This window comes from Melanotaenia boesemani, chromosome 4, assembly GCF_017639745.1.
Source record: "Melanotaenia boesemani isolate fMelBoe1 chromosome 4, fMelBoe1.pri, whole genome shotgun sequence".
Lineage (NCBI taxonomy): Eukaryota > Metazoa > Chordata > Actinopteri > Atheriniformes > Melanotaeniidae > Melanotaenia > Melanotaenia boesemani.
Genome location: NC_055685.1, coordinates 17,651,613 through 17,667,161, shown reverse-complemented (window position 1 = coordinate 17,667,161; position 15,549 = coordinate 17,651,613). Strand labels below are relative to the sequence as shown.

Below are 15,549 nucleotides of genomic sequence, written 5' to 3'. Positions count from 1 at the left end.
CTGAAAACACACTTGTTCAGACAGTCCTATGCCATCTAGTTTTTCACTCACCATTACACTGTTGTCGTCTGTTTTGCTTGTTAGTGCTTTGCTTGTTAGTTTTTTGTATACTTCTCTCTCCTATGTTTTTAAATGTTTTCATTCTCCTGTAAAGTGTACTTGGGTTTTTTGAAAGGGGTTTTTAAATAAAATGTATTATATATATATATATATATATATATACACACACATATATATTTCATGTTATTTCAAAAGTTATTACAATAACTCCCAGGTCATGTGACCTATTGACCCCAAAGTAGTCTAGAATGATAGTGCTATCAAGGATGGTCAACATACACCACTTAGTATTTGCTTTAAGGTCTTAATATATTTTAAATGATTTTTAAAGTGTAAATATTAGCATTTTTGCTCAATAGCTTTGAGGTCATGTGACCTATTGACCCCAAAGTAGTCTAGAATGATAGTGCTATCAAGGATGGTCAACATACACCACTTAGTATTTGCTTTAAGGTCTTAATATATTTTAAATGATTTTTAAAGTGGAAATATGAGCATTTTCGGCTCAATAGCTCCCAGGTCATGTGACCTATTGACCCCAAAGTAGTCTAGAATGATAGTGCTATCAAGGATGGTCAACATACACCACTTAGTATTTGCTTTAAGGTCTTAATATATTTTAAATGATTTTTAAACTGTAAATATTAGCATTTTCGCTCAATAGCTTTGAGGTCATGTGACCTATTGACCCCAAAGTAGTCTAGAATGATAGTGCTGTCAAGGATGGTCAACATACACCACTTAGTATTTGCTTTAAGGTCTTAATATATTTTAAATGATTTTTAAAGTGTAAATATTAGCATTTTTGCTCAATAGCTTTGAGGTCATGTGACCTATTGACCCCAAAGTAGTCTAGAATGATAGTGCTATCAAGGATGGTCAACATACACCACTTAGTATTTGCTTTAAGGTCTTAATATATTTTAAATGATTTTTAAACTGTAAATATTAGCATTTTCGCTCAATAGCTTTGAGGTCATGTGACCTATTGACCCCAAAGTAGTCTAGAATGATAGTGCTGTCAAGGATGGTCAACATACACCACTTAGTATTTGCTTTAAGGTCTTAATATATTTTAAATGATTTTTAAAGTGTAAATATGAGCATTTTCGCTCAATAGCTTTGAGGTCATGTGACCTATTGACCCCAAAGCAGTCTAGAATGATAGTGCTATCAAGGATGGTCAACATACACCACTTAGTATTTGCTTTAAGGTCTTAATATATTTTAAATGATTTTTAAAGTGTAAATATTAGCATTTTTGCTCAATAGCTTTGAGGTCATGTGACCTATTGACCCCAAAGTAGTCTAGAATGATAGTGCTATCAAGGATGGTCAACATACACCACTTAGTATTTGCTTTAAGGTCTTAATATATTTTAAATGATTTTTAAAGTGTAAATATGAGCATTTTCGCTCAATAGCTTTGAGGTCATGTGACCTATTGACCCCAAAGCAGTCTAGAATGATAGTGCTATCAAGGATGGTCAACATACACCACTTAGTATTTGCTTTAAGGTCTTAATATATTTTAAATGATTTTTAAAGTGTAAATATTAGCATTTTTGCTCAATAGCTTTGAGGTCATGTGACCTATTGACCCCAAAGTAGTCTAGAATGATAGTGCTATCAAGGATGGTCAACATACACCACTTAGTATTTGCTTTAAGGTCTTAATATATTTTAAATGATTTTTAAAGTGGAAATATGAGCATTTTCGGCTCAATAGCTCCCAGGTCATGTGACCTATTGACCCCAAAGTAGTCTAGAATGATAGTGCTATCAAGGATGGTCAACATACACCACTTAGTATTTGCTTTAAGGTCTTAATATATTTTAAATGATTTTTAAACTGTAAATATTAGCATTTTCGCTCAATAGCTTTGAGGTCATGTGACCTATTGACCCCAAAGTAGTCTAGAATGATAGTGCTGTCAAGGATGGTCAACATACACCACTTAGTATTTGCTTTAAGGTCTTAATATATTTTAAATGATTTTTAAAGTGTAAATATTAGCATTTTTGCTCAATAGCTTTGAGGTCATGTGACCTATTGACCCCAAAGTAGTCTAGAATGATAGTGCTATCAAGGATGGTCAACATACACCACTTAGTATTTGCTTTAAGGTCTTAATATATTTTAAATGATTTTTAAAGTGTAAATATTAGCATTTTCGCTCAATAGCTTTGAGGTCATGTGACCTATTGACCCCAAAGTAGTCTAGAATGATAGTGCTGTCAAGGATGGTCAACATACACCACTTAGTATTTGCTTTAAGGTCTTAATATATTTTAAATGATTTTTAAAGTGTAAATATTAGCATTTTTGCTCAATAGCTTTGAGGTCATGTGACCTATTGACCCCAAAGTAGTCTAGAATGATAGTGCTATCAAGGATGGTCAACATACACCACTTAGTATTGCTTTAAGGCCTCAGTATATGTTTATTAGCACAGACAGACAGACAGACAGACAGACAGACAGACAGATAGATAGATAGATAGATAGATAGATAGATAGATAGATAGATAGATAGATAGATAGATAGATAGAAAAAACTGTTTTCAACTCCATACATTCCAAGGTATTTATTTAGTGTAAATGTTAGCAGTATACCCCGATAGTTTACAGTTAACGTGAATCAGTTTCTTAAAACATCACTTGATAATACACATTTAAATTCGTGCTTTTATTTTGTGAACCGGAAATAATTTCCTTGCAGCAGTACGCTTGCATTTACCGTAAACTGACGGTAGGTGCGCACTGAAAATGTAGGAGCGGCTGGCTTGACTACGCTAAAACGAAAGGCGGCTGGCTTGACCGCAGTGTGGTGGCGTATATCAACAGACAAGGTGGTCTGCGCTCACGTCATCTGCACACGTTGGCACACAGGCTGGTAATATGGAGCAGCTCTCGCCTGTTATCGCTGAGAGCTACTCATGTGCCGGGCATTTTGAACCGGGGGGCAGACCTGCTGTCCAGAGGCCACCCTCGCTACAAGGATTGGAAACTCCACAGCGAGGTAGTGACCCTGATATGGGACAAATATGGCCGAGCAGAGATCGACCTCTTTGCGTCGAGGGAAAACGCTCAGTGCCCAATGTTCTACTCTCTGACCGATCAGAGCGCTCCACTGGGTTTGGATGCGTTAGCGCACGAATGGCCACGCCTCCTTCTATACGCGTTTCCTCCGCTGGAGCTGATCATTCCCACTCTGGCCAGGGTGCGGGAGGGGGGTCACTCCCTCATCCTGATAGCACCCCGGTGGCCTGGGAAACACTGGCTGGCAGAAATCTTTCAGCTGCTTTGCAGCCAGCCGTGGCCTCTACCTCCACGCAGAGATCTTCTGTCACAGGCGCGCGGGGAGATTTTCCACCCTCACCCGGAGCGCATGGCTTTGTGGGCTTGGCCCGTGAGAGGTTGAACTTGGTCACCTCCGGGCTCCCACAGAACGTTATTAACACCATTCAAAGCGCCAGATCCTCCTCCACCCGCAGCGCATATGATGGCAAATGGCGTGCGTTTGAGGACTGGTGTGCGGCAGCAGGTGTGGTGGCTTTTCAGAGCCCCATCCCCACTGTTTTGACTTTTTTACAGAAGCTGCTGGATAAAGGTTTGGCTTTTTCCACAGTCAAGGTCTATCTGGCTGCCATATCGGCGTGTCATATAGGTTTTGGGGACAAAACGGTGGGCCAGCACCCGCTCGTTTGTCAGTTTATGAGGGGCGCACGTCGTCTCCGCCCAGTCTCCAGGAGCCTAACCGCTCCATGGGATTTACCTGTAGTGCTTGATGCGCTGTCGCGCCCACCTTTTGAGCCACTGCAGCAAGCTGAGTTGAAAATGTTGTCATTTAAGACGGCTTTGCTGCTTGCGTTGGTTTCAGCCAAGCGTGTGGGTGACATCCAGGCATTGTCAGTTAACCCAGCCTGTATGCAGTTTCTGATGGGGAATTCTAGGGTTCTGCTTAAGCCTAACCCTGCGTTTGTGCCGAAGGTCTACAACCCGGGCCGGTTATACCGCCCCATCGAACTGTCGGCCTTCTATCCGCCGCCTTTCTCGTCGCAGGAGCACGAGCGGCTTCACGCTCTCTGCCCGGTTCGGGCGTTACGCATTTATGTGGATAGAACAGCTGGATTCAGGAAATCTGAGCAGCTGTTTGTCTCATGGGCCCCACCCCACAGGGGGAAGCCCCTCACTAAGCAGAGATTGTCCCACTGGATTACGGGCGCCATTGCAATGGCATATGGCAGCAGTGGGTTACAACCCCCTACAGGCTTGCGTGCTCATTCCACTCGTGGGATGGCTGCATCCTGGGCTCTGTTTGGGGGCGCTTCTGTGGAAGACATCTGTGCGGCCGCCAACTGGGCGACACCGCATACTTTCGCTAGATTTTACAATTTGGATGTCACTGCTCCCTCACTGTCTCACACAGTGTTGAGCGTGGGCACCGTGTCTGTGTGAACTCTTAAAGGGTCTTCGAGGTAAGCCTGTCTGGCAATACGGGAGTCTCTATATCCCATAGTGAGATACCGAAACGAATGTTGAAAGAGAACTTTAGGTTAAGAAATTAACCCCGGTTCTCTGAAACATGAGTGAGGTATCTCACCAGACCACCCTCCTTGCCTGGAGCGAGGAAGAGGTGCGCTTACCTAGACTAAAAAGAGATGGTCACGTCAAGCTTTTATAGCGGGAGGAAGCCCCTCCCTTACGGAGCAGACGTGACCTCTGCGTGCCAGTCAGGACTGGCGTAATGAAAAAGGGCTTCTGGGGACAGCGTCTGGGGGCGTGTCCCATAGTGAGATACCTCACTCATGTTTCAGAGAACCGGGGTTAATTTCTTAACCTAAAGTTATAGCGCTGTGTTAATAAACAGCGTGGCCCCTTTAAGGTCGAGCTGGAAAGGGGAGAGAGAGTAAGCAATCACAGCACCAGCTGAAACTGCCTGTTTAACGGTGAATATTTCTGCCACAAGCTTTAGCAGTAAACACTGCATAGCTCATAGCTCAGGTCAAAGATCAAATAAATAAAATAGAATAAAAGCAGGAAGTTGTGCTTGTCTCACAAATTAAAACAACAGCATCAAAACATCACACTAGAATAGACAATGTTACTAATCATTGCCAAATCATTACAGTAAATGTCCTCAAAAATGATTAAGAAGTACTTATTTTTTAAAATGGTAATTATTTAACTATTATGTCTTAATAGACAAAGTGTGAATGGCTGAGTAAAGACAGAAGCCTTATTATCACAGTGTGGAGCCAAATCAGTAACACAGTAATAAAAGTCTGTAATGCTCAACTGATTCTGAATAAATAACTCTATTAAATTACGTTTTTGAACAAGATATATTAGCATACATATGAATAAAGTTTTGTTTAGTAAGAAAAAACTAGTTTTGCCTCATGAAAAGGAAATTCTGAATTCAAGATTCAGTTGGTCAGAAAAAAAAATTGGCCCCAAGCTAAATTTATTTGCTGACCCTTTGCATACAAGATGGAGGTGGACCAGCTAATATCTTGGTGCAAGTCCCATATTCTCCTGCTCAATGTGGGAAAAACAAAGTAGATGGTGGTGGACTTTAGGTCTGGAGAGTGTACATACAGACCATTAAAAATCAACGGTGCATCTGTAGAGAGAGGTTCAGCAGCATTAAATTTGTTGGGGTTCACCTGGCAGACAGCTTGTCTTCCACCATCAACACCACATCCGTCATTTAAAAGGCCCAGCAGCAACTCCACCCTCCGGGCAGACTCAGAGAGGCTTGTCTCCCTAAAGAACATCTGATCACCTTCTATAAAGGCACAATTGAAAGCATCCTCACCTATAATCTCATCTCCTGGTTTGGTAACTGCAAAGGGCAAGAGAAACACCAGCTGCACAGAATTGTGAAGACAGCCCAGAAAATCACTGCTGGATATATATAAGGACCGCTGTATCACCAGGGCGACAGGCATCATAAAGGAGCTCTACCACCCATCCCACACTCTGTTTTCCTTTTTACCATCAGGAAAATGACTCAGGAGCATCAGCTGCAGGACCAGCAGGATGCTGGACAGATTCTTTCCCCAAGCATTAAGATTTGACAACTCACTGTGTCCACTACCACCACTGCCACCCACACAGACTAAATAACTGTATAATGGCACATTTGCACTTAGGAGGGCACACATGGAACAGTCAGCAATCCTGCTAAACTATTTTTATTTTACTATTTATTACTATTTGATGTTTTTTTATTGTGTTCCAGATCTTTTATTTGTGACTATTTGAAGAGCTATTAGCTGAAACCTTGACACATCATGGCATTATATGCAGTATGTCCTTAAGAAATTTGAGGAAACTAAACATGTGAAAGACAAAAGAAGAAGTGTCAGGCCTAAAAATAGATCTACAGCAGATAAACAGTTGCTGAAAGTGAAGTTCTTGAGAAACAGGAAAAATCCTGTAAAGACCTGACACAGGACCTGAAAAATACATCTGGTGCATCAGTTGAGCCATCTACTGTTCACTGAGGTCTAATCAAACAGCTTCCACTATGGTATTGTAAATGACACAAAATCTTGACTGAAAATCAAGTCTCATGGGGCCCAGACCTCAACATTATTGGGATCATATTCACAGAAAACAAAGCAAAAGAACAAAAGGCTTTAGATAAATATGTAGAGTTTAGAGACGTCCAGCAGCATAATTGCAGATAGCAGCTAACTGAATACCACTTTACAGCAGCCTGGTAATCAAAGCATCTTGGAGAAGCTTTGTTGGCTGCCAGAGATGTTGTTTTGGTTGTTTTTTGTCTTTTTTTATTTGTTTTTTCTTTGTTTGGTTTTGTGTGGGTGTCTGTTTGTTTGGTTTTTATTTTTTTATGTGTGTTTTTGTTTTTAGTGTTTTTATTTGCTTTGGTGTTATTTGCATTGGAATGATACAATGTTAAATACACTGTTAAATTAATGTTTTAAAAAAAATGTTTACTTATTAATTTCTGTGTTAAGTTCCATTGTGTTTTTACTGTAGGACGATCATATATTTCTGACCAAAGGAGAAAAAAAACAAAAAGAAATTGATTGCCTTACTAATAGATAATGTAAACAATCATCTCTTGCAACCCTTCAATGTCTACCTTTAAGCCACAACAAAAGCTCATCTAAAATACTGATAAATTTCTTCAGAAACTGGAGCAAGTCAGACTTTCAGAGAACTGGTAACGATGTGAACCCTCCAGTAAAAATCAACTGTTTATCAGATTTTTCTGTTTCCATGTTCTGCCTTTGATTTTTCCCTCGTTGTTCAAACCACCTGTCTTCAGGCCTAATTCCATATCTTCCTCCAACACTTTGCCTGGTACTTTCTGATTAGTTCTGGACATGGCGGATGTGAAGGTTCTTCTCTTTATATGATGATGATTCTGTTGATGATGATAATAATAATTTCCTTCTGATGATAATCATAGTGAAATGGCAATTGCAACGCCTCTCCCCTCCCTCCAGCTGTGTCCTTGGACAAGTAATATGTCCTCAGTTTAACAGTTACCTGGGAAAAAAAGGAGGGTTATTTTCTGTGCATGGCTATGTTAAGTTTTACTTGTGTATAGGGGTCTTAAATGCATACTAAGTGTCCTTACAGCCAAGTTTTGTCAGGACCTGACCAGCTTCATTCATTCAGTCTCCCTCCATCTCCCAAGTGAAGGTGGAAAGAGTGAAAAAAGTTCTATTTTTAACAACCAAAACCTGTTCATGCTTCAGGGTGAAACCATGGTGAATAGAAGTCTACAGTTTTGCCACCTTTTACATCAAACTTACTCTTTTTTTCTCACAGCTGTAGTGCAGAGAGGCATTTTCAGACTTGTACTCCTGCTCGGTAAAGATCACATCAGCAGATACTGCACACTAAGGAAAGACAGCCAACACAATTTACTTCAAGGGATCTTGAGCATTTCAGATCTTTTAAAATGAGTGTTGAAGAAAAACACATAAAAAGACATTTTTTTGCTTAACAGAAGCTGCAAACATTTTTTATCCGTTTGGATCCTGAGCACATCATTAATCAATTTGGGTCCTTTTCCAATCAAGCATAGCCTATATTTAGGATCTTTTTCTTTTTTCTGGGAATGTGTCTCAGTGATTGTTCAGCTGTTCAGTATGCTTTTTATGTAATGCTATCATTTTACTTCCACAAAAGATTCATGGGTTGCCTTCATAGGAAAATCAAATCAAACAAATCCTCTGACCCTGTGGTCAAGAAATGCAAATAAGACTGAGGAGATTTTAAATGCAGTGTTGGATGCTGTTCTCTCATTTCAGAAAGTGAATAATAAACGGTCTCGTAGATTGCAAATTAGCACTGAGGTCAGATAAGCAGAGTTCAATCTGGATTCATTTGCATTTTGAACTGCTAATGTTTGGGTTACTCCATCAAGTGTGGCCAATTTTTTTGTCATTTTGTGTATTTTTGTTTTTTCTTTTTTTAACTATTTTTGGACGACTGCACAGGAGTAGTCCAGCAGAAATGCCTGCACTCAGACAATTACACAAGTTGTTCTATCTAGAGAGTATAGATGTCACATCATTGACTTACAGTAATGGAGCTCATTTAGATCCATAGAAGGTAATTAAAAAGCTTTTGAGTTACATGTAATGGTGACCTATAGTCTGTTTCTCTGCTTAAATGTGCTGCAAATGGCCTGTTCACTTTTGGAGAAAAGCCTTAATTTTTCTAATCAATGGCAGAACATTTAAACCAGGCCCAGATGGATATGTGTTTTAGCAATGACTAAATCAGACTGTAGCTCAATCATAACAGGAACACTGCTCACAATAGACTCTTTTATCTCAACAGTTTTGTTTTTAAGCAATAAATCTGATCGAAGTAACAGAAGTATTTGATGAGTTTGATTAAAAGACCAAAATTATGGGATGGTGTAGTGCATGAGAAGAGTTCTCAAATTAGTTTTGCAGGCAGATGAATAAAATGGTAACTTTTATTCAGCTAACAAGAACCAGAAATCTAAATAATAAAGTGTTGCAGAAAGAGAACAAGAGTCAGCACGAAGAAAAACTTAGTACTGTGGTTTATATATATAGATATAGATATAGATATATGTATGTATATGTTTAGGTAAAGATGTTTGTTTGTTTGTTTTTCTGAATAAACTTAGACTTCAGGCTTGACTACATAATGTGATGCCTTTAGACTCAAGCTGAAAAATGTGGCTTGATGACTAATGACTCTTACATACCTCAAACCATGTTTTTTAAAATATGTGCTGCAGTTAATTATTTGAATCAATTCAAGTTATTAGCTATTATAGGTATTAGTTATCAATCCACAGATTCTCAAAGGCATCCAGTTAAGTTGTAGGAGAGAAACAAAGCAAATAAAAAAGTTAGAAAATTGTAGAAATAGATAGCCTTTTGGTGGGGAAAATGGTAGCAATAGAAATGTTTAAAGCAAGTAGAAATATCTAATTTACTCAGAATGAATGACTCTTTTCTTAAAACAGGGAAAGGTAATTTTGCCTCCTGATACAGAGAAAAATAACTATACATTGTTTCATTCAAAAAAAGCCACAAGCCAAATAAAGTTGGAGATTACTTCATGATGACAGCCACAGAAAGTGCCAGGAATTCTTCACCAGTTACCTACTTCTACATGGACTAGGCAGTCTCAGTAGGCTGGGTCTACATCAGAGTGGTGGAAGCAGGAAAACAGTGTTTGTATGGTAAATGTGTGTATATAATGACCTTGCAGGTCTCTTTTAATGGAGCAGCTTATGTGTTTTGTTTGGCTGCATTTTCTGTGGTGATAGAATTGCTTATTGCATTGGTGACTCAATTACTCTGGAGAGCCCTTATCATTTGTTACACGGTGGCGGCAGCAAACGTAAAGCTCCGTGGTACCAGGATCATCATCAACTTACAGTAGCTGTTGAATTTAAGATCAAAGGGGGTGGGCTCCTTGGAGAGGCAGGCGGGAGGAGGGGTAATTGAATTGTTTGTTGTTTGTTGCTGTTATTCTCCTCACTGGGCTGCAGTAAGGTAGAGCAGCTTCTTTATGGTAAAGGAGAGTATTCATTTTCATTTTCCTTTTTTTTTTTTTTTTTTATTTTTGCTCCATCTGTAAATTGTTCCTTGTGTTTTCTTTGACTTGTTGTCCCTCTCCGTCTCTCACACTCGCTCTGTCTCTTTTGCTTTTTCAGCACTTCACTTTTTATCTGCCACGTTATCGCGCAGTAACTTTCACTGTCTCTCTTTTTAAATCTATATCTCTCTTGTTTTGTTGCAGACGGAACTATTTGTTCACACACTTAAGGATGAATTGGTCAAGAGCGCGCTGCTGGCACTACACGCAGCACAGCCAGGGTACGTGTCGAAAAGCCAGAAACAAACCCCGGCGCAGGGCCATCATCAAGACCACATCAGTCAGGGCAGTGACCAGAATCAGAGCCCAGCCCAGGGACCTACAGGCCACAGTCCAGCCACACCAGTAACCGAGAGCACAGTGGTGTGTAATAATGTGGAAGGGCTGCAAACCATGACTGGCGGAGAAGCTGAGCCTGTGTCACTAAAACACCAAGACTCCATACCGCACCATAAAGAGTATGATGAGGAGGAATGGGTAAATTTATGTCATTCATTTCTAAATAGCATGCCACTTTCTATCTCTGATGATGAAATATTGTAATTTTTACTGTTTGTTTTGGCAAATTATTTCATTTACGTGGAAAATTAGACTGCATGCTATGCATCACGCTTTCATTTTAGGGGATTTTATTATTATTTTTTAAGGATTTTAAATATTTCATCCTGACAAACCGACTTCAGAGGATTATTTTATGGTATCCTTGTTATTGAACCTAAGCCAGCCTGCTTCTTTTCATGTGAGTGTGTATGATTGTTTGCTTGTGAATGTGAAGACAGAATCTGCCACGCTGACAGCAGGAGTTCTTTTTTTTTTTTTTTTTTTTTTTTTTTGCACACCAATGTGGAACTATCACTCAAAACATTCCTTAGCGCTATAACAGGTTCAATCTATGTTTTTGAACCAACAAAAACCAATACACAACTCATGCACACACAGAAATAAGTGTCTATTCATCAGTGAGCAGCAGGAGCTCCGCAAAAGAAAAAGCAAGCAAGAAACAATGGAAATGCTTTGAGAGTAATCCATACAGCCATTTCCTTTTGATCTTTTTGATATGAAGCCAGTTTTGACAGTACAGAAAAATTCCTTTGAGCTGTATTTTTTAGCTTTTAAGCTTTTTTATTAATTTTTTTGTTTGTTTCTCTCCATCTTACTCCCTCAAACAGAGAGTGAATAAAGAAGACAGATAAAATCAGTGAGGCAGATCTGGCCTGACTGCTGGTTGTGTGTTTGTCTCTTTCAGGACAGGTTGTGGGCTAATGTGGCCAAATGCCTCAACTGTGTGATTGCCATGGCGGATAAACTCCAAGAAGAAGACAACAGCAAGCAGGAGCCAATCCCTGAGCAGCAGCTTGCTGATGTCATCGCCTCACACAATCCCAGTAAATGACTTTTTACTTATCTTAGCTTCATTTTTAGTTTTGAAGCCAGATTTTGTTATATCAGGGCTTAATAATATTACTGTTAGCTGATCAGGATTTGAATTTGCATGCCAGAAGACAGCAAGATTACTAACTGTTGTGATTATAGCTCAATAACTGAAGGTTTTCATATACTTTGCAATATTTTGACTGTGATTCATGCATTCATTTCTTAAATTGCTACTTCTCTATGCAACCAGAAAAGGACACAATTGACTGTATTTGTGTTATAAGCTCCAATTAGGCTGCACCATAAAGGAGTCCCCTCATGGTAGCAACAACAATTAGCTCATGTTGCACAAAGAACTGCACACTTGCATTGGAAATAGTGACACGTCCAGTTGTAACAAAGTTCAAGTATTTCCAAATCAAAACTGAAAATGTTGCCAGAGAAACTGAAAGCTGCGTTTAAAATGCAGAGCCGCTCACTGTTGACCACAAGCTGCCCGGTTTTATCTTGAGTCCAATAAAATCCTGCCTAAAGCTCGTGTTTAGAGAAGAGTCCAGGCTGCTATAGCTGCCATCTGGCACACAGAGCAGCACCATTAGTCTGACCGGGCTACAAGGAGAGGCTTTATCTGTCCGGGTGTGTTTGTGTCACACTCAGGCATTTGTGGAAGTGTGGGTGCATTTTTTTATCATTTTGTGCCAATATGTGTGCCTTGTGTGTTAGTGTGAGCTAGCGGCTTTGAACAAGGCCAGCCATCCGATGTTCAGTCTGAAAGATAAGCTCAGCCCCCAGAGCACCTTTAATAAGATGCTGAACAGCCTCAGAGCATGTGGTCATCTGCTTACCTAAACAGGAACATGGATGGAATGATGACAGAGGCTTTATCTCTTTTTGGACACCAGTAATTCCTGGGCATCGGATGACAACACATTGTGGGGGTTTGGATGTTTGGACAGGTGTGTTGGTGAGGAGGGGACAGCTTAAGTTTTGATTTTTTTCTTTCTACCCTCCGTTTCTATGCTGGGGCAGTATTTGCAGGATGAGATAAGGCATGATTTCTCTGACAAGGATTTCTCCACGCAGCACTTTCTGGGAATCCTACTGTGCATATATGTTTGTACACCACTGATTTGGTCTTGTTGCCCAAGAACTTTTCAATATGTGAAGGCCAAACAAAGCCTATGGTCGGAAATCTGATCCTGGACAATACTTATCCAACACTGCCCCCTGATGGTTACTGTATACAACTCTCAATAGAAACCTGTTTTAAAGGAACAAGATGCCACAGCTGTACAGTTTAACTGTCCCAGATCCTGCATCATGTTTCTGATCAGGTTTGGAGCAAGTTGAAAGAAACTAAAAGCAAGGTGAATTTTGAATTATGGCATTAATTATGCAATAAATCATCCATTGCTGTGTTTCCTAACCAGAGATACGTGTCCCCTAGATGGTGTAGACAAGCTCAGTACAACTATAAATAAATTTCTGAATCTCCTTCCAGCTCTAACTTAAATACTTTAAGGTCATTTTACATAGTTGGGAACCTTCCTGTACACAAAACACTGTTTGAACCAGAGCCCAGGTGTATAAAAGGTCAGTTAATAGTATGTAGTGCACCTGTTATTTATATATCCACTTGATATACTTAAATATAGTTCTCAATGCATGATTCTGACTCTGCAGTCACACAATGATGAGCATATCAGGGATGATGTGTGGCTCAAGGTTTTTCTGAAGGATCCTATGTAAGGACATTAGAAGATGATCACCACTTGAGCCACTGCAGTTTAAGTGGTGGTATATCCTCATAGGATTAAAAAATGCTGTAATACTGTTTTCCTTTTTAATCATTTACAGTAAGCTGCAACACATCAGCACCATGTTTTAATTGCTTATGTGAGAATTTAACGACAGACATTGCAGTGGATTAGTGAACAGACTTTCACATCAAAGTGACCTTCATCTGCTTTGTGTTCACATCAAACATCCTCTTTTAAAAGGAGCCGGTCCATCCCACCTTACTGAAAACAATCAGTGTTGGACAAGCTTTGTAAAGAATGGCATCTGTTCAAAGTTTGTGAAAAGTTGAAAGTTGTTCTCAAATTTACCTGCTGAAAGAAAAAGAAAAAAGAGAAAAATAAGAAAAGTTTCTCGCTATTGTGTAAGACATGAACCTAAAACTTTGGTTTTGGAATATCAAAAATAGTTGTGAAGCCAGTTCTAGGGGGGTTTATTCCAAAAAGCGGATTTACTGGTTTAGCTGGCTATGGTAACCTTGACTAAACAGTAATCTTGGGTTTTCTGTTCCAAAATGGCTGATCTAGGTAAGTTTATGCTGTTAACATAGTCTGGTAGGGAGTAGCTTTTGTTTTAGGCTATGCCTAACATATGATTTCATCGGTCAAAACCACTTTGATTTAAACAAGTAAACAAACAACTCCATTTTCTATTTTTTTCTTCAATTTTTGTCTGGCAATTTCCCCAATGGATGCTTTGTTTCCTAAAGGGAAAAACACTTTGTCATGCAACGTCATCTTTCACTGACATTTCGGCCTTTGTCTCTATGGATTTCTTAATTTTAATTTCAGTATTCCATTTCCAGGTCTGTTTTTGCGATCTGGCGCTGTAGGTAGACTTTATAGTTACTTTGCAGTCATCTGGGCTCAGTTCTGATGATGTAACGCCCCTTGTCATTGGGCGGTCCTGGCCGATGCTCACCGCAAGCTCCTCCACAGGGGTGAGGGGTTGTTTTAGTCGCCCCGAACCTGTCTTCCGTTTCTCCAACGTCTTCTAATTGGCTGTAAAATAGGTATACCCCTTTGCTCGGAGCCTATGGAAATTATTGGCAACTGAAGAATTTTTTTCTAAGGTTCAGATGAGAAATTGTTACCAGTCTACAGAATGTTTTTATAGTTTGCTTTCACTTGGACCCAGATATGCTTGTGGATGGACAGGTTACACCTGCTAAAAATATAATATAATATAATATAATATAATATAATATAATATAATATAATATAATATAATATAATAAGCTTATTAAATTTAGTAATTAGATAACACATGCCAGCTGTAAGCTCCCATGCATTTAACATCCATACATGTTGACTTTGCTGGAAATCCTCTGCTAAGTGTCGCAGGAGGTGTAGTGGAATTTATTTATCAAAGATCACACACTAAGTGAGAATCAAACAAAGTATTTTTAATAAGACCTGATCAGCAATGAGATCACACAGTCAAAGAAGTTTTGGCTGCACGAGTCTGGGGAGATACATGTGTGCTTGGTTAATATAGACCCAGAGCATGAGCTGATAACATCGAGGTCGAAGGTCATTGTAGTAAACCCCTCATGGCCTGGTACAAGGAAGAAAAGGGGGAAGGGGAGCTCACTAAATCCTTATCTGGGTACACAGTCATTATCCTCCCTGAGTAAAACATAAGCCAAAGCCTTAACAATGCAAAGTGTAGTCTACAGAATATAAGGGTATGTGTATAAAATCTTCCATTAAAGAGGCGTTGGCGATGCAGCTGTTTTTCTTTTTTGGTCATTTTCATCGTGATTTTTAGGGCTCAGTGGGTGACGCTTTTAAAGGTTTGCCATGGACATGCACACACTGGCTTAACCAACATGTGGTTGTGATAGCTACTTCAGAGCAGGTGTTTTGGAACTGACAACGCAGGTTAAGATGTTAGAGGATTTAGCAATCTTGAGCACAGGCTTTATTACAGGATTTGTTAAACCTCCTTTCTGGAATACGGTACCCCCCTGGTCCAAAAGTCAGCTTACAGAAGTGTTAGGTGGAAAATTAGAGTTTGTAGTGAGGGTACAGTGAGAGCAGTTTTCAGTGCTTTCTTACACATTATTTATTCTATATTCATCTAAGAAAAAGTGACTCCAGTAAATAACTTTCACATTAACCACCACTGATGTAAATTTTATCGATTTATAAAGATAAACTTAGCTTTAAAAGGAAAAGT

The 15,549-nt window shown here is 39.5% G+C and overlaps 1 protein-coding gene across 4 annotated transcripts in view; it reads left to right on the top strand.

The window, feature by feature from the left end:
* The window catches only part of inpp4b (inositol polyphosphate-4-phosphatase type II B), a 174,008-nt gene that overhangs the window by 142,603 nt on the left and 15,856 nt on the right, over window positions 1-15,549 (top strand). For all 4 annotated transcript variants that reach the window (XM_041983758.1, XM_041983757.1, XM_041983759.1 and 1 more), the window contains 2 exons: window positions 10,342-10,674; window positions 11,444-11,582. In XM_041983758.1, the coding sequence (XP_041839692.1) occupies window positions 10,342-10,674; window positions 11,444-11,582 (472 nt within the window). The remainder of the gene's footprint in view (window positions 1-10,341; window positions 10,675-11,443; window positions 11,583-15,549) is intronic.